This window comes from Lotus japonicus, chromosome 6 (genome assembly GCF_012489685.1).
Source record: "Lotus japonicus ecotype B-129 chromosome 6, LjGifu_v1.2".
NCBI lineage: Eukaryota > Viridiplantae > Streptophyta > Magnoliopsida > Fabales > Fabaceae > Lotus > Lotus japonicus.
In genome coordinates, this window is record NC_080046.1 from 60439207 (window position 1) to 60457878 (window position 18672).

Below are 18672 nucleotides of genomic sequence, written 5' to 3' on the forward strand. Positions count from 1 at the left end.
CACACCACCAACACCCGTGTTTTTTAACCATTGTCCACTGAGATCACGAATCACACCACCAACATCCATGTTATTGAGATTGCGAATCACACCACCAACACCCGTGTTTTTTCGACGTAGTACCTAACTTTCATCTACACAAACATTGACCATTGTTAGGAGTTAATTCAAAATAGTTATTAGTTTGAGGGTTTTATTGTAAATAGAAGAGTTGTTATATATACAGCTCATTAGTGTGTAAACATTACAGATTGAATATTAGAATAACAGAAAAGTTTTCCCTCATCTCTATCTCTCTCAGTTCTGTCAATACGATAGATTACTCTCTCTTTCTCTCCTTTGCACTAACAAACTGGTATTCAGAGCTTCTTGATTCGTTGAGAAGGGACTGTGTGTGACGATGGGCCAGAACAGTGGCAACTTCCCGGCCAATCTCCCCAAACTCGATGGCAAGAACTGGCGCAACTGGTGTGTCCAGATGAAGGCGATAATGGGTTATCAAGAACTCACCGAAATTGTGGAGGAAGGTTTCTCAGCGTTACCAGAGGGAGCCACAGAAGCGCAACAAGCTGCGCACAAGGCCATGAAGAAACTCGATTGCAAAGCCCTGTTTCTGCTCCATCAATGCGTAGACGCTGCACACTTTGAAAAAATTTCTGCTGCGACGAATGCTCGCGATGCTTGGAGGATTCTTGAGAAGGCCAACGATGGTGCAGACCAGTTGAAGAAAGTGAAACTCCAGACGCTTCGTCGCCAATACGAATTGCTGCAAATGGAGGCAAATGAGAGAATTGCAGATTATTTCACAAGGATTCTGAGCCTAACAAATCTGATGAAGGGTTTTGGAGAAACAATTACAGATTTGTCAATTGTTGAGAAAGTTTGTAACACCCCGATTTCGGTGGCGTCACTTTAGTAACCGAAAGTAAACTTAATGCGGAAAAACGTGAATATTTTTTTTTTTTATAATAACTAAGACAAGACTGAAATAGATAAAACCCAAAAGCGAAAAGCAACAGAACTAATGTACAATATATAATACAGCCCCCGCTGTAAGTAACAACCTCGTCACGAGTAACCTCCAGTGACGGAAAGAAAAGTGTAGCGCCCGTAGGCAATATATACAAACCAATTGAAAAGGGTGAAGTGTCCGCAACACCATCCCTCAAAACTGAGAATGAGCTGGCCCATCGGCCTGAAACAAGATCTCCTATGTTCAACCAACTCTCTGTGATTCCCGTAAAGAAACCACACAAAAAGCTATAGGTGGGAAACTACCTTGTTCCCAAAGAAAACAAATGATGTTCAGAGCTAAGACTCTACTCCTACACTAATCCCATCTCGAGGAGCTCACACCAGCACTAAAACCTACATGCTAGCATGATCGTCGTCCGAATTTGAAATCCAGAACGACCTAGTCTATGTACACCATCTGTCCTCCTCTCGCAACCGCGATACGCTCCATTCCCGCATCTCAACCCTAGTTCCTCCCGAAGGATGAACCATCATGAATCAGCCCGCCGAAGACATCTGACAAAGGGCGTTTGTTCGCCAAAGCACACACAGAAGACGCGAGGGTCAACTCCAAAGAATTATATAAATAATACCACCAATAGATACCGATAAAAGATTAGCCACTTAGGCTTATAACTAGGGATTACATCCTAGGGTTGTATATTTCACAATGAATGTAAACAGCAATAAATCACAGTTAACATGTCTCAAGTAGAATTAACAAGTATCAAACACACTCAACAACTAAGTCAGTATGCATGTTGCATGAAATGATATGCAGGTTAGCCCAGTTAACCAAATGCATTCCGGAAACGGATGGACATCAAACGGATCAATCCTAGCACCAGCAACGGTGGGACCATTCTGCCCGCGTGCCTCTTACACCAAACATAGGTATGGACATCAAACGAGTCAATCCTAGCACCAGCAACGGTGGGACCATTCTGCTCGCGTGCCTCTAGGATGGACATCAACCGGATCAATCCTAGCACCAGCAACGGTGGGACCATTTCTGCCCGCGTGTCTCTTACACCAAACCAAGGTAGCCAGATCAGCCGTAACCCGTAGGTCTGCCATTTCGGTCTGCTACAAGAGACGTCTACACACGCTCTTACACGGAAATCCGGGTCTTATGACCATTTTGGAATCCGACGAGGTCCAGAGTACGTCCTGTGTTAATACCTCATTAATGTTGCATGTATGCAGGATGATTAGTCAAACAACGTCTCCGAATCTCACTCGACACGTCGTCACGTGTTCTAGGTAAATTAAAGTCTCTAAAAGCTTACCCTAAGGTAACGGTCGATTCTGCGACCAAAAGACACGCTTCACCACAACACATAGCTGCTCCAACAGCACAAGAGTATCACATACTCGGGAACTATCAATTCCCCGGACTTATCCCCAGGATAGCCCAACAACATAGCTGCTCCAACAGCACAACAACAATAGCTGCTCCAACAGCACAACAACAAACGCTGCTCCAACAGCACCACAACATCTACATACTCGAAGCCTCTCAACTTTCTCAATACTGGGATCCGACGACACTTCTCGTTTTCCAAAACTAAGATTTGACTTCCAAGCCTTCCTTTCGAGGTTGTTATCATTACTTAAAGATTTAGAGGTTATTTAAGGTCTTATGAGTTTTCTTTATAAAATAGATTCCATTTTGTCTTATCGCAAGTCTTATACATTTTCAGGATCTCCCAATCCCAAATCACTTCCAGAGAATGTCTCAATCCACTAACAAAAACAAGGCCCGAACCTCGTTCGTCCTATCAAACTTTCTCAAAACTCTCAAAATAAAATCGGCATGACCTGCCCGCTATTCTCACCATTCAGAATCTCAGATTCCAGTGCAAAGCATATTTAAATCATCACAATCAACAACATGTCATATATCAATAAATCTCATTATAAACACTTAGCATTTAGCATATAAAGCATGCACCACACATCCTAGATTACCCACATAGCACATAGCATGTAAGTCAATCTCAAAAACATTCAGTAGATTCATCATCTACATTGTCAGCCGAAGCCTCAGAAAACATTTTCCAATCACACACAATCCAGTGCATAAACAGTAAACAATGTCGAGAGCATCGACCCTAAGCATTAACTAGAGATTCAGTGAGAAGCCCTCACCTGTAGGTTCTCCAGAGTTATCTCCTAAAGCTCCTTCACAATCAAAGCCTTGCTCCGCTGGAAATTCCTCAAAATCACCTTTAGAGCAAAACCACATAAATACTATCAGAATCTATCGAAAACTAAGCTATCGATACTTACTAAGGTTACTCGAAGTAATCTATACTCTAAGGTACGATAATCTAGCGCGAAAGACAAGTTTTCGGAAAAGGAAATTTTCCTCCTCCTCCCCCTATAGGCTCGGCCACTTTAGGTAATTAGGGAACTCGATTTTTCTTCGATCAAACTTGGTTCCTATGCTATCATTAGCCGTAACTAAGGGTATTCTGAACTCGGAAAAATTATCGGATCAAAAACTGTCGCAGGGGTATTTTGGTCATGATTTTTAACTTAGAAATTTCAAAACTGAAATCCCAAAAACCAAATTTTGCAGGGACGTCACCAACGACGTTTATGACAACTAATCCTACTAGCACTAAGCTAAGGCGATAGTTTTCAGCCTAAAGGTTGAAGCTTTACTCCAAAAATGGGTATTTTAGGCTAAAATTGATTCCGGCGGAAATCCGGCGACATTACGGAAAATCTAATCCGGCAGAAGTGATCTTGGGCACATAAGGAAGAGGTTTAGAATCAGAAATGAAACATTCAGGATAGTTTTGCAAAAACCCATAAACTATCAGCTCAGAAAAGTCTACAGAAAAGCTATGGAAAAAGCGATCAGAGGTAAGGATTAGCGACTATACCTCGAAACCTTGAAGCAGCAACTAACGGATCAACGATCAAGCAAGTAATGAAGAAAATTCTTCTTCCTTCTTCCTTGGTGAAGCTCGCGGCCTTGAGGAGAGAAAATGGAGGAGTTTTGTGTTTTTTTCTCACTTGTTTGCTATATATAGAAGATGGAAATTCGCGGGAAAATGAAAGTTTCGCGAATCTGATTTTTCCGGCGTCATTCTCCGTGAATTCTAAGATATGTTTTGGCAAAAGAATTCCAAAACTAAAAAGATGTCTCCTTGTATTTTTGGCAACTAATGCATAGTCGGTGTAAAACTATTTTACCCGATAAGTTGCTTTTTGCATCGAATGTCGGAATAGAAAATTTCCTTCGGAGGAAAGATTGAAATCATCAAGAGAAATGGGTGTACGCGTGTGGAATATTCATTTGAAGCTCTGAATAGAAAAAGTCTTCATTGTCGAGAAATTCTAGGGTTTTGAAATACCAGGGTTTCGGTTTCGGCAAACTTCCGATGATTGGAATCGGACGTTCGTAGATCCTAGAGTTTCGCCTCGAAACGATTGTTATATATGGAAAAAAGAGAAGTTCTAACATTTCTCTGAAGATTTTTGGAATTAACTTCCATCGTGCCTGTAAGATCAAGTTTTGATCTAGTAGTACAACTCTATGTTTTGATGATTACAAGTTAACCTTTTGATATGAACAATTGTGGTACTCTAACGTGTTTTTCTGAGTGTGCTATTTACAGGCTCTGACCCTGACTCAATTTCACACAAATCAGAAGCACTGTGTATAAAGGATAACCCAAGCAACGCTTTCGCATTCACCATGTTCAGTATGAACAGTGGAAAAGCTTCAGAAGATCTGAAGCTATACAAACTCTGATGAGGACTCAGTCGCTAGAAGCTCTGATGATCCAGAAGTTCTGACAACCAAGAAACACTGAAGGTTCAGATGTTCCGATGGTGTAGAAGACTCTGAAGATCCAGAAGCTGAATAGTGGAAACTCTGAAGTCCAGAAGCAAGAAACTCTGAAGGCCATGTTCTTCCCTCTGAGTTCAGAATCAGAAGATACAATGGTCAGAGGATCTGTGCTTTCCCTCTGACTCTGATCAACCTGCTTCACAAGTTCCAATACGAAGCATTCCTCTGATCAGAAGTCTCCTAGGTTAAAAGGTCAAGTCGCTATCCAAGTACAAAAGCAAGTGTACCTTCCTGACGACCTACCTAACGTTCTCAGCCACAGCAGAAGCTGGATTTTCCAGAACTGCCCTCCAACGGTAGCATTTCCATGCAACGCTCAACCCTAATCCTTGGAGTATATATAGAGGCTGAAGATTGAAAGAAGCGGCTAGAAGAGAAGTGAATACAAGAAGCAACACACGCGCAAGATATTCAAAATATTCTAAGCTTTCTTTCATCTTGTAATTTATTTTAGTTTACACTCAGCTTATTCAGAAGCAAACCCTTGTAAACACCAACCTCAAACAGTTGTTTGATTTTCCTTTAGGAGATCAAGGTTGATCGGATCCTAGAGAAGACTAAGAGAGTGAATCTTAGTGTGAGCTAAGTCAGTGTAATTGTTAGTCACTTGTAGGTTTCAAGTGCAGTTGTAACTCTTACCTGATTAGTGGATTGCCTTCATTCTAAGAAGGAAGAAATCACCTTAACGGGTGGACTGGAGTAGCTTGAGTGATTTATCAAGTGAACCAGGATAAAATCCTTGTGTGCTTTTCTATCTTTATCTTTTGCACTTAGTTCTCGAAAAGATTTGTTAAAATCTTTAAGGTGGTAGTTTTGTACTGAAAACGTTATTCAAACCCCCCCTTTCTACCGTTTTTCATACCTTCAATTGGTATCAGAGCGCAAGTTCTGATTACCACACCTAACAGTGTTCAGTGATCCGGGCCGGTGTGAAAAACAATGGCTGCCACCACCAGTGAAACTCAAAGAGATGGTTACAACGCAAAGCCTCCTATGTTCGATGGTCAAAGGTTCGAATATTGGAAAGATAGACTGGAAAGTTTCTTTCTGGGTTTCGATGCAGATCTCTGGGATATTATTGTGGATGGCTATGAGCGTCCAGTTGATGCAGATGGCAAAAAGATCCCAAGGTCAGAGATGTCTGCAGATCAAAAGAAGCTGTACTCACAACATCATAAAGCAAGAGCAATTCTTCTAAGTGCTATCTCCTATGAGGAGTACCAGAAGATTACAGATCGTGAGTTTGCTAAAGGCATTTTTGATTCTCTGAAGATGTCTCATGAAGGAAACAAGAAAGTCAAAGAATCAAAGGCATTGTCTTTGATCCAAAAGTATGAATCCTTCATCATGGAGCCAAATGAGTCCATTGAAGAAATGTTCTCCAGATTTCAACTGCTTGTAGCTGGCATACGTCCTCTCAACAAGAGCTACACAACAAAAGATCACGTCATAAGGGTCATCAGGTGTCTTCCTGAAAGTTGGATGCCTTTGGTGACTTCAATAGAGCTCACGAGAGATGTTGAGAATATGAGTTTAGAAGAACTCATCAGCATTTTGAAATGCCATGAGCTGAAGCGCTCAGAGATGCAAGATCTGAGGAAAAAGTCCATAGCCTTGAAATCCAAATCTGAAAAGGCTAAGGTTGAGAAGTCAAAGGCTCTTCAAGCTGAAGAAGAAGAATCTGAAGAAGCATCAGAAGATTCTGATGAAGATGAGCTAACTCTGATCTCCAAGAGACTCAACCGCATCTGGAAGCACAGGCAGAGCAAGTTCAAAGGCTCTGGAAAGGCAAGAGGAAAGTCTGAATCCTCAGGTCAGAAGAAGTCATCAATCAAGGAAGTCACTTGCTTTGAGTGCAAAGAATCAGGGCACTACAAAAGTGACTGTCCAAAATTGAAGAAGGACAAGAAGCCAAAGAAGCACTTCAAGACCAAGAAGAGTCTGATGGTGACATTCGATGAATCAGAGTCAGAGGATGTTGACTCTGATGGTGAAGTCCAAGGACTCATGGCTATTGTCAAAGACAAAGGAACAGAGTCAAAGGAAGCTGTTGACTCTGACTCAGAATCAGAAGGAGATCCAGACTCTGACGATGAAAATGAGGTATTTGCTTCCTTCTCTACCTCTGAACTGAAACATGCTTTGTCTGATATCATGGATAAGTATAACTCCTTGTTGTCTAAGCATAAGAAGCTGAAAAAGAACTTATCTGCTGTTTCTAAAACTCCTTCTGAACATGAGAAAATCATATCTGATTTGAAAAATGATAACCATGCTTTAGTTAATTCTAACTCTGTGCTTAAGAATCAAATTGCAAAGTTAGAAGAAGTTATTGCCTGCGATGCCTCTGATAGTAAGCATGAATCTAAGTATGAAAAATCTTTTCAAAGATTCCTGGCTAAAAGCGTAGATAGAAGCTTAATGGCTTCAATGATCTATGGTGTAAGCAGAAATGGAATGCATGGCATTGGCTATTCTAAACCAATTAGAAATGAGCCTTCTGTGTCTAAAGCTAAATCCTTGTATGAATGCTTTGTTCCCTCTGGTACCATATTGCCTGATTCTGTACCTGCTGAAGTTGCTAAAAACCCTCTTAAAAAGGGATCTTTCTCTATGACTAAATATCATGCAAATATTCCTTTAAAATATCATGTTGAGACACCCAAGGTGATCAGAACCCTTGGGGTAACTAACAAAAGAGGACCCAGAAAGTGGGTACCTAAGGACAAGATTATCTATGTTGCAGATATCCTTGATAGCTCCACTGAAACACCAATCATGGTATCTGGACAGTGGATGCTCGCGTCACATGACGGGAGAAAAGCGTATGTTCCGAGAGCTTAAACTTAAGCCTGGAGGCGAAGTTGGCTTTGGAGGAAATGAAAAGGGTAAAATTATTGGTACTGGTACTATTTGTGTAGATAGTAGTACATGCATTGATAATGTTTTATTGGTAGACGGCTTAACACATAACTTATTGTCTATAAGTCAATTAGCTGACAAGGGTTATGATGTTATATTCAATCAAAAGTCCTGCCGGGCTGTAAGTCAGATCGATGGCTCTGTTCTGTTTAACAGCAAGAGGAAGAACAACATTTATAAGATCAGATTATCTGAGTTGGAGGCTCAGAATGTGAAGTGCCTTCTGTCTGTTAATGAAGAGCAGTGGGTATGGCATAGACGGTTAGGGCATGCCAGTATGAGAAAGATTTCTCAGCTGAGCAAGCTAAACCTTGTCAGGGGCTTACCCAATCTGAAGTTCGCTTCAGACGCTCTTTGTGAAGCATGTCAGAAAGGCAAATTCACAAAAGTCCCTTTCAAGGCAAAGAATGTTGTCTCAACCTCAAGGCCGTTAGAACTTCTGCATATCGACCTGTTTGGACCAGTGAAAACTGAGTCTATAGGTGGCAAGAGATATGGGATGGTTATCGTTGATGACTATAGCCGCTGGACATGGGTAAAGTTTCTAACCCGCAAGGATGAGTCTCATGCTGTGTTCTCTACCTTCATTGCTCAAGTGCAAAACGAGAAGGCTTGTAGAATTGTGCGTGTCAGAAGTGACCATGGTGGAGAGTTTGAGAATGACAAGTTTGAGAGTCTGTTTGATTCCTATGGAATTACACATGATTTCTCTTGTCCTAGAACTCCTCAACAAAATGGTGTTGTTGAGAGGAAGAATAGAACTCTTCAGGAGATGGCTAGAACCATGCTCCAAGAAACTGGCATGGCTAAGCACTTTTGGGCAGAGGCAGTAAATACAGCATGTTACATTCAGAACAGAATCTCTGTGAGACCAATTCTGAAAAAGACTCCTTATGAATTGTGGAAGAACATAAAACCCAACATTTCTTATTTTCATCCTTTTGGCTGTGTTTGTTATGTTCTCAATACTAAGGATAGATTGCATAAATTTGATGCTAAATCTTCTAAGTGTCTATTACTTGGTTATTCTGATAGATCTAAAGGTTTTAGATTTTATAATACTGATGCTAAGACTATTGAAGAATCTATTCATGTTAGATTTGATGATAAGCTTGACTCTGACCAGTCAAAGCTAGTTGAAAAGTTTGCAGATTTAAGCATTAATGTTTCTGACAAAGGCAAAGCTCCAGAGGAAGTTGAGCCAGAGGAAGATGAACCAGAGGAAGAAGCTGGTCCCGCTAACTCACAAACTCTGAAGAAGAGCAGAATCACTGCAGCTCATCCTAAGGAATTGATTCTGGGTAACAAAGATGAACCAGTCAGAACCAGATCCGCCTTCAGACCCTCTGAAGAGACCTTGCTGAGTCTGAAAGGATTGGTGTCCTTAATTGAACCCAAGTCCATAGATGAAGCTCTTCAGGACAAGGATTGGATTCTGGCCATGGAAGAAGAATTGAATCAATTCTCCAAGAACGATGTTTGGAGCTTAGTGAAGAAGCCTGAGAATGTCCATGTTATTGGAACGAAATGGGTATTCATAAACAAGCTAAATGAGAAAGGAGATGTAGTCAGAAACAAGGCAAGGCTAGTTGCTCAAGGCTACAGCCAGCAGGAAGGAATAGACTACACTGAAACATTTGCTCCAGTAGCAAGACTGGAAGCAATCAGACTATTGATTTCTTTCTCAGTAAATCACAACATAGTTCTACATCAGATGGACGTAAAGAGTGCCTTCCTAAATGGTTATATCTCAGAGGAAGTCTATGTTCATCAACCCCCAGGTTTTGAAGATGAAAAGAAACCAGACCATGTGTTCAAATTGAAGAAATCACTCTACGGTCTGAAGCAAGCTCCCAGAGCATGGTATGAGAGACTTAGCTCATTCCTTCTGGAGAATGAGTTTGTAAGGGGTAAAGTAGATACAACTCTCTTTTGCAAGACTTATAAAGATGATATCTTAATTGTGCAAATTTATGTTGATGATATTATATTTGGTTCTGCTAATCAATCTCTATGCAAAGAATTTTCTGAGATGATGCAGGCTGAATTTGAGATGAGTATGATGGGAGAATTAAAGTACTTTCTGGGAATACAAGTTGATCAAACACCAGAAGGAACATATATCCATCAGAGCAAGTACACTAAGGAACTTCTGAAGAAGTTCAATATGCTGGAATCTACAGTGGCCAAGACTCCAATGCATCCAACATGCATTCTGGAAAAAGAAGATATAAGTGGTAAAGTATGTCAGAAGCTCTATCGTGGCATGATAGGTTCACTTCTGTACTTAACTGCATCTAGGCCAGACATACTATTTAGTGTTCATTTATGTGCTCGTTTCCAATCAGATCCAAGGGAAACCCACTTAACTGCTGTTAAGAGGATCCTAAGGTATCTGAAAGGCACCACTAACCTTGGTTTGATGTATAAGAAAACATCAGAGCATAAGCTTTCAGGTTATTGTGATGCTGATTATGCTGGAGATAGAACAGAGAGAAAAAGTACTTCTGGAAATTGTCAATTTCTGGGAAGCAATCTAGTCTCATGGGCAAGCAAGAGGCAATCAACCATTGCTCTATCAACTGCAGAGGCAGAATATATCTCAGCAGCAATATGCAGCACTCAGATGCTCTGGATGAAACATCAGCTGGAGGATTATCAGATCCTTGAGAGCAATATCCCAATCTATTGTGATAACACTGCTGCAATTTCGTTGAGCAAGAATCCTATCTTGCATTCAAGGGCAAAGCACATTGAGGTAAAGTATCACTTCATTAGAGATTATGTGCAGAAGGGCGTACTTCTTCTGAAGTTTGTTGATACTGACCATCAATGGGCAGATATCTTTACAAAGCCCTTAGCTGAAGATAGATTTAATTTTATTCTGAAAAATCTAAACATGGACTTTTGTCCAGAGTGAAGATAGATCAGAACCTCTGACTATGATACTTCTTGATCAGAAGATGTCTAGTCCAGAAGGTAACTCAATCAGAGTGTGTGTGCCCACTGGTACTGACTCTGAAGCTGAGACAACAACACGTGCGTCAGAATTTCTGATGCATAGTTCCTTGTGCCCGTGTGACAGTCTGTTGTGATTGCGTGTAGATATGCTTATCTTCTGTGTGTGATTGTGTATTTTACTGTTACTGTCTATCTTTAATTTTCAACCGTTGATCTTAAAGTGCTTTTTGAATCAACAACGGTTATTTGATAAAACCCACTATACACACGTTCTCTCTCACTTCCGGTTTTCACTCTCGCACTCCCTGCTTTTCAAAACCGCCTCCTTCGTGATTTCTCTCTCGATCTCTCTTCATCCTTCAAACTTCATCTTCTACCTCAAACCTTCAACCTCTTCAAAATGGTGAGACAAACCAGAAGATCTACTGCAGATGCACCTCAGTTCCCTCACATGGTAGTCGGGTTGGCAACGGGTCAACGGGGCTCTGAGAACCCAGCACAAGAACAAGCTCAAGCTCAAGAGGAGATTGTTCCTATTGCAGAACGGGGCTGTGCCGTTCACTGTGTATTTCCTCCTGAGGAACTTCAAGTCCTTGCAGAATGGAGATTCAACCTCGACAACTTGGCTGCAAATGGGTTTGATCTCCGTCCTGAAGTCCAAGCTCAAGGTTGGGGAAACTACTTCAATCGACTTCGAGGACCGGTGTATGAGAAGCTGGTAAAGGAATTCTGGAAGCACGCTGATTGTGATGACACTCAGGTGGTCTCTTACATACTGGGTAGGAAGATCATCATCACGGAGAAGTCATTCGTGAATCTGCTAGGTGCAGAAACTGCTCATGGGTATCGGTTCTCACTGACGGAATCGAAGCTGAAACCCAGAACCAAGGACATCGTCAACAAGGCCCTGTACACCACCTTCAAACCGGGCAAGACGAGCTACAAAGTGATGGACCTTCAACCCAAACTCAGGGTCTGGCACAAGATCCTGCTCAACTGCATCAATCAACGACCAAAGGGCAGTTCTCCAGACTACATCAACTTCAATCAGAAGGCGATGCTGTTCTTCATTCAAGACAAGGAGAAGATCTGCCTTCCCTACTTCCTGTTCTCCTATTTGAAGGAATGCATCCGGAAGTCTCGCACCACCTCCTCCATCAAGTCAGCCATCAAATATATTCCTTTTGGGAGGCTGATCTCAGACTTTCTCATTGAAAGCAACTTGGTGCAAGATTTGATCAATGCTGGTTGCACAGAGGATTTGAGCACAATTGTTAGCGATGTCTTCACTGCCAACTCTCTGAAGAAGATGGGTTTGGTCCAGAAGAAGATTGCTCCTGCTCATGAGGACACATCTTCTGAGATCAGAGGAAGAAGAATGCCTCTGAATGACTACCCTCTGTGGACTCAAGCAGACCATCCTGAAGCCATCAGATGCTATGTTGAAGACCTCAGGGCTCAAGGATTCGAGATTGACCTTGATGATTTCGTCAGCAGACTTCCACCAGCTCCAGAGTTTCCTTCTCCTCCCAAGAAGAAAACCAAGAGGAAGATGGTTCTGGACGAATCCTCAGAGGAATCTGATGTCCCTCTGGTCAAGAAGGCGAAGAGCAAGCCTGATGATGATGATGGTGATGATAGTGAGGATGGTCCTCCAAAGAAGAAGCAGAAGAAAGTCAGAATTGTGGTGAAGCCTCCTCGGGTGGAACCAGCTGCTGCAGAGGTCAGAAGGACTGAACCTCCGGCCAGAGTGACTCGATCATCAGCACATACAAGTAAGCCTGCACTTACCTCTGATGATGATTTGAATTTATTTGATGCACTCCCAATTTCTGCCTTACTCCAACACTCTTCAAATCCCCTCACTCCTATTCATGAATCCCAGCCAGCCGCACAAACCACCTCTCCACCACATTCCCCAAGATCTTCATTCTTTCAACCTTCTCCTACTGAAGCACCACTCTGGAATTTGCTTCAGAACCAACCCTCTAGGTCAGAAGATCCAACCTCTCTCCTTACCATTCCATACGACCCATTAACTTCTGAACCCATCATCCCCAACCAACCAGAACCCAAACCAACAGAACCACAACCCAGAACGTCTGATCACTCTGCTCCCAGAGCATCAGCACGTCCTGCTGTCAGAACCACGGATACAGACTCTTCATCAGCCTTCACACCTGTATCCTTCCCCATCAATGTCTTTGACTCTCCTCCCTCCAATACCTCTGAATCACTTAGAAAATTCATGGAGGTTAGGAAAGGGAAGGTATCTGCCTTGGAAGAATATTACCTTACCTGTCCAAGCCCTAGGCAATATCCTGGCCCTAGACCTGAACGTCTAGTTGACCCAGATGAACCTATCTTGGCCAATCCTATCCAAGAGGCAGACCCCTTAGTCCAACAGGCTCACCCTGTCCCTGACCAACAAGAGCCAATTCAACCAGACCCTGAACCTGAACAATCAGTATCTAACCAATCCTCGGTTAGATCACCTCACCCTCTGGTTGAAACTTCAGACCCTCACCGTGGAACCTCTGAACCCAATGCTCCCATAATTAACATTGGTTCTCCACAAGGTGCCTCTGAAGCTCATAGCAGCAATCACCCAGCCTCTCCTGCACCCAACCTCTCCATCATTCCCTATACTCACCTTCAACCCACATCTCTCTCTGAGTGCATCAATATTTTCAATCATGAAGCCTCCTTGAGGCTCCGCAATGTGCACGGTCAGACTGACCTCAGTGAGAATGCTGAAAATGTGGCTGATGAGTGGAACAATTTGAGCACTTGGCTGGTGGCTCAGTTTCCCGTTATGCTGCAGCTCCTGCATGCAGAGGGAAGTCAGAGCATTGAGGCTGCAAAGCAAAGGTTTGCTAGGAGGGTGGCTCTTCATGAACTCGAACAGAGAACCAAGCTTCTTGAAGCCATTGAAGAAGCCAAGAGACAGAAAGAACAAGAAGAAGAAGCTGCCCGTCAAGCAGTAGCTCAGGCTGAACAAGCCAGACTTGAGGCAGAACGTCTTGAAGCTGAAGCTGAGGCAGAGCGACTTGCACCAGTTCTGTTTACTCCTGCTGCTTCTGCTTCCATTCCAGAACCTCAAGCTGCTCAGAACGTTCCTTCCAGCTCTACTCCGACAAGCTCATCCAGACTCGACATCATGGAACAACGTCTTGACATTCATGAATCCATGCTGATTGAGATGAAGCACATGATGATGGAACTTCTGCGCCGTACTGACAAATCTTAGTTTTTAGGATCTCTTCTTTTTCTTCCTTTTCCTTTTTATTTAACGTTGTTTTATTTAAACTCTGCTTATTTACTTACTTTAATTTGTTCATTTGTGATTCTATATGCATATATCTATATATATTTGTGGCACATATGTTTGCAAAACCTGTTTTATTCATAATTGTTCTATGTTTACATCATAATTCCTTCCATCATACATTATTCCCTATATCTAGAATGGAGGATCCTTCCTCATTCTTCTGCATTCTTGGCGCTGCTCCACTCTTTCCTTCTCCAGACGATCCAATGTATACTCTATGTTGCCAAGTTTGATGCTCAGATCATCTTTTTCTAGACTATCTTCTGTCGTCTTGAGTCTCTTTTCCACAGTCTCCTTCTCTTCCAGCAGATTCAGCTCCCGCTGGCAAAGCTCCTGAATCTCTTCCACGAAGCAGAGGAACTCCTTCAGATCTTTCTCCATCTCTGGACCAAGATCTTCTTCAAGCAGTGTCTTCGTCAGCTCTTGTATGGTCTTTGTACCATCGGGATGCCTAATATTGAGGAACATATCTTCCTCAAACGCCTTCCTTCTGAGCTCTTCTAATGCCATTCTGTATGATGCCATTTTTTTCTGAATATTATTCGAGGTGTGAAGCTTACCTTTCTCTCCAACGTTTTTATAGGCTTCACTTTCTCTCTGAAAGTTAATGCTCTTACAGTTTCTCGAGGTTAAGTACTTGGTAACTGACCCTTATATTTCCTCACTTGACCGGTGGTAAACGTTCATCCCTTGCATTAACTCTTCTATTTATTATCGCCTCACTCTGATTCTTACATCGTCTTCATTTTCTTTCAACTTAGACCTTCTCTAAGGGGGACGTACCTTGTACTTCAAGCTAAGTTTTTCACACCCCAAGCTTTTTGCTTATGACAAAAAGGGGGAGTAAAACCCAGTTTTTGATGTGTAAGATGTGTTAGTGTGACTTATTTTTCTTTTGGAGATTTTAAGAGTTCCACCTTCATGACCATAGATGTGTCACTGGGCAAATACAAGGAATACATTTCACTTCTTCTGAAGTGATTCTAAGTTGACTCTGATACCCAAGACTCTGATACCTTGTCCATGACTCTGATCACTTATGCGCTCTGATTATTCGTTTTTCATCTATGTCATAAGCTTTTCACTCTGAACTCTTATATGATTTAGCTCAGAATCTAGACTTTACTAACGTTTTCATCAAGTATTAGATTCAGGGGGAGCTAAGCTCAGAATCAAGCAGTGACTTGAATTCAGAATGAGCAAGATAAACTATTCACATCAGGATAAGTCTTATTTTATATCTCTAAACTCTGAGTGAATTCAGTTTAATGTTTAAGAATTGTTCATCAAAAATCTTAGTTTTGTCATCATCAAAAAGGGGGAGATTGTAAGATCAAGTTTTGATCTAGTAGTACAACTCTATGTTTTGATGATTACAAGTTAACCTTTTGATATGAACAATTGTGGTACTCTAACGTGTTTTTCTGAGTGTGCTATTTACAGGCTCTGACCCTGACTCAATTTCACACAAATCAGAAGCACTGTGTATAAAGGGTAACCCAAGCAACGCTTTCGCATTCACCATGTTCAGTATGAACAGTGGAAAAGCTTCAGAAGATCTGAAGCTATACAAACTCTGATGAGGACTCAGTCGCTAGAAGCTCTGATGATCCAGAAGTTCTGACAACCAAGAAACACTGAAGGTTCAGATGTTCCGATGGTGTAGAAGACTCTGAAGATCCAGAAGCTGAATAGTGGAAACTCTGAAGTCCAGAAGCAAGAAACTCTGAAGGCCATGTTCTTCCCTCTGAGTTCAGAATCAGAAGATACAATGGTCAGAGGATCTGTGCTTTCCCTCTGACTCTGATCAACCTGCTTCACAAGTTCCAATACGAAGCATTCCTCTGATCAGAAGTCTCCTAGGTTAAAAGGTCAAGTCGCTATCCAAGTACAAAAGCAAGTGTACCTTCCTGACGACCTACCTAACGTTCTCAGCCACAGCAGAAGCTGGATTTTCCAGAACTGCCCTCCAACGGTAGCATTTCCATGCAACGCTCAACCCTAATCCTTGGAGTATATATAGAGGCTGAAGATTGAAAGAAGCGGCTAGAAGAGAAGTGAATACAAGAAGCAACACACGCGCAAGATATTCAAAATATTCTAAGCTTTCTTTCATCTTGTAATTTATTTTAGTTTACACTCAGCTTATTCAGAAGCAAACCCTTGTAAACACCAACCTCAAACAGTTGTTTGATTTTCCTTTAGGAGATCAAGGTTGATCGGATCCTAGAGAAGACTAAGAGAGTGAATCTTAGTGTGAGCTAAGTCAGTGTAATTGTTAGTCACTTGTAGGTTTCAAGTGCAGTTGTAACTCTTACCTGATTAGTGGATTGCCTTCATTCTAAGAAGGAAGAAATCACCTTAACGGGTGGACTGGAGTAGCTTGAGTGATTTATCAAGTGAACCAGGATAAAATCCTTGTGTGCTTTTCTATCTTTATCTTTTGCACTTAGTTCTCGAAAAGATTTGTTAAAATCTTTAAGGTGGTAGTTTTGTACTGAAAACGTTATTCAAACCCCCCCTTTCTACCGTTTTTCATACCTTCAGTGCCTAAAAGTGAAAACTAGTTATATACTAGGGTTTCTAACCTAGGTTTAAGCGTAAAACGATCGTGCTATATCTTTTATCGATCATAATGCAATCCTTGAACTTTTCCTGAACTTTCTCCTTCATAAATATATTCCTTCCGATAAACTCTCGTTCAGGTTTTCCTTCACGATACGTCAAGTCTAATCGTAAATGGAAATCTCTTCCACTTATTCTAAGCTTAAAAACTTGGGTCTCACAAAGTTCTTCGAACCCTAGCCCCAAAATTCGATCATATTGTGGTGGCAATTGAGGAATCCAAGAAATTGGAGGATCTGAAGGTTGAAGAACTACAGGGTTCCCTGGAAGCCCATGAACAACGCCTATTGGAAAGGTCACAGGAACGATCTACAGATCAAGCCTTGCAGGCTCAGACATCCAAGAAAGGGAAATCGTGGAAGTATGATCAGAATCGTGGAAAGGGGAAAGATGTCAAGAGCAATTCTGGAAAAGGGTCTTATCAGGATCAAGGAAAGCCACAAAATTCAGAACAAGACAAGCCTGAATCTTCAAGAAGAGGAGGGTTTCGAAATGGCAGAAAGAAAATTGACAGGAAAAAGCTTCGTTGCTTTAACTGTCAAAAGATTGGGCATTTTTCCAGTGAATGCAAGGCAACACCAGTTCTTGATGATCAACATGAGAAGAGGCACAAAGATGAAGCTAACATGGCCAAGGAGGATGAAGATGATGAACATCCTCTGTTACTCATGGCAACCACTGATCAAGAGACTTGCAATTCACTCATGGTGCCCACTGATCAAGAGCCTTACAATTCACTCATGATGAACACTGATCAAGTGTCTTGCAATTCTGAGAAGTGGAAGTGGTATATTGATTCTGGGTGTTCCAATCATATGACTGGACACAGAGAATGGTTGATCAATTTTGATCCTAGGAAGAAGAGCAGTGTGCGTTTTGCTGATGATAGAACCATCACTGCATAAGGAATGGGTGATGTGCTGGTTACAAGATCTGATGGAAAGGAGGCTCTTATCTCAGAGGTGCTGTATGTTCCCAATATGAGGAGCAACCTGATCAGCATGGGACAACTACTGGAGAAAGGTTTCTCTATGAAGTTGCAGAAGAAGTTTATGGAGGTGTTTGATCCTACACACAGGAAGATTTTCAGGGCACCATTGGCTCCAAACAGAACATTTCAGGTAACCGTTAATGCAATAGAATCTCAGTGTTTGTCATCTGAAATTTTGTCTGATGAGTCTTGGCTATGGCACCTGAGGCTAGGACACTTGAATTTTAGAGATCTTTGCATGCTGAAATCAAAGAGTATGGTCTATGGTCTGCCCTCTATTAAGGCTCCAAAGAAGATTTGTGAGAATTGTTTGATTAGTAAACAGCCTAGAACTTCTTTCACTGATTTTGCACCCTCTAGAGCTGATGATTTACTGCATATTGTATATTCTGATGTGTGTGGACCATTTGAGGTTCCTTCCTTGGGAGGGAGCAAGTATTTTGTCTCCTTTGTGGATGACTACAGTAGGAAGCTTTGGATTTACTTGATCAAAGCAAAGAGTGATGTGTTTGGCATTCTGAAAGAGTTCAAGCTCATGGCTGAGAAACAGTCTGGGAAGTTCATTCGAATTCTCAGGACAGATGGGGGTGGTGAGTACACTTTCAGAGAGCTAGAGAATTACTGCAAGGAGCATGGAATTGTGCATGAGGTCACAGCACCATATACTCCTCAGCATAATGGAATTGCTGAGAGGAGGAACAGGACAGTGTTGAATATGGTGAGAAGCATGCTCAAAGGAAAGAATTTGCCACACAATTTTTGGGGAGAAGCTGCTACAACTGCAGCATTTGTACTCAACAGATGCCCCACTCAAAGACTTGAAGGTGTAGTTCCATAAGAGGTTTGGACTGGAAGGAAACCATCTGTGAAATACTTCAAAATCTTTGGTTCTCTATGCTTTAAACATGTCCCTGAGCATAAGAGATCCAAGCTAGATGACAGAAGTGAGCCAATGATTTT

General features: G+C 41.8%; 1 protein-coding gene across 1 annotated transcript; it reads left to right on the plus strand.

The window, feature by feature from the left end:
- The first annotated feature begins 400 nt into the window (after positions 1 to 400).
- Positions 401 to 17626, plus strand: LOC130725700 (uncharacterized). Its single transcript, XM_057576905.1, has 2 exons — positions 401 to 884; positions 16887 to 17626. The coding sequence occupies exons 1-2, from the start codon at positions 401 to 403 to the stop codon at positions 17624 to 17626; spliced, it is 1224 nt and encodes a 407-aa protein (XP_057432888.1).
- The last annotated feature ends 1046 nt before the right edge of the window (positions 17627 to 18672 follow it).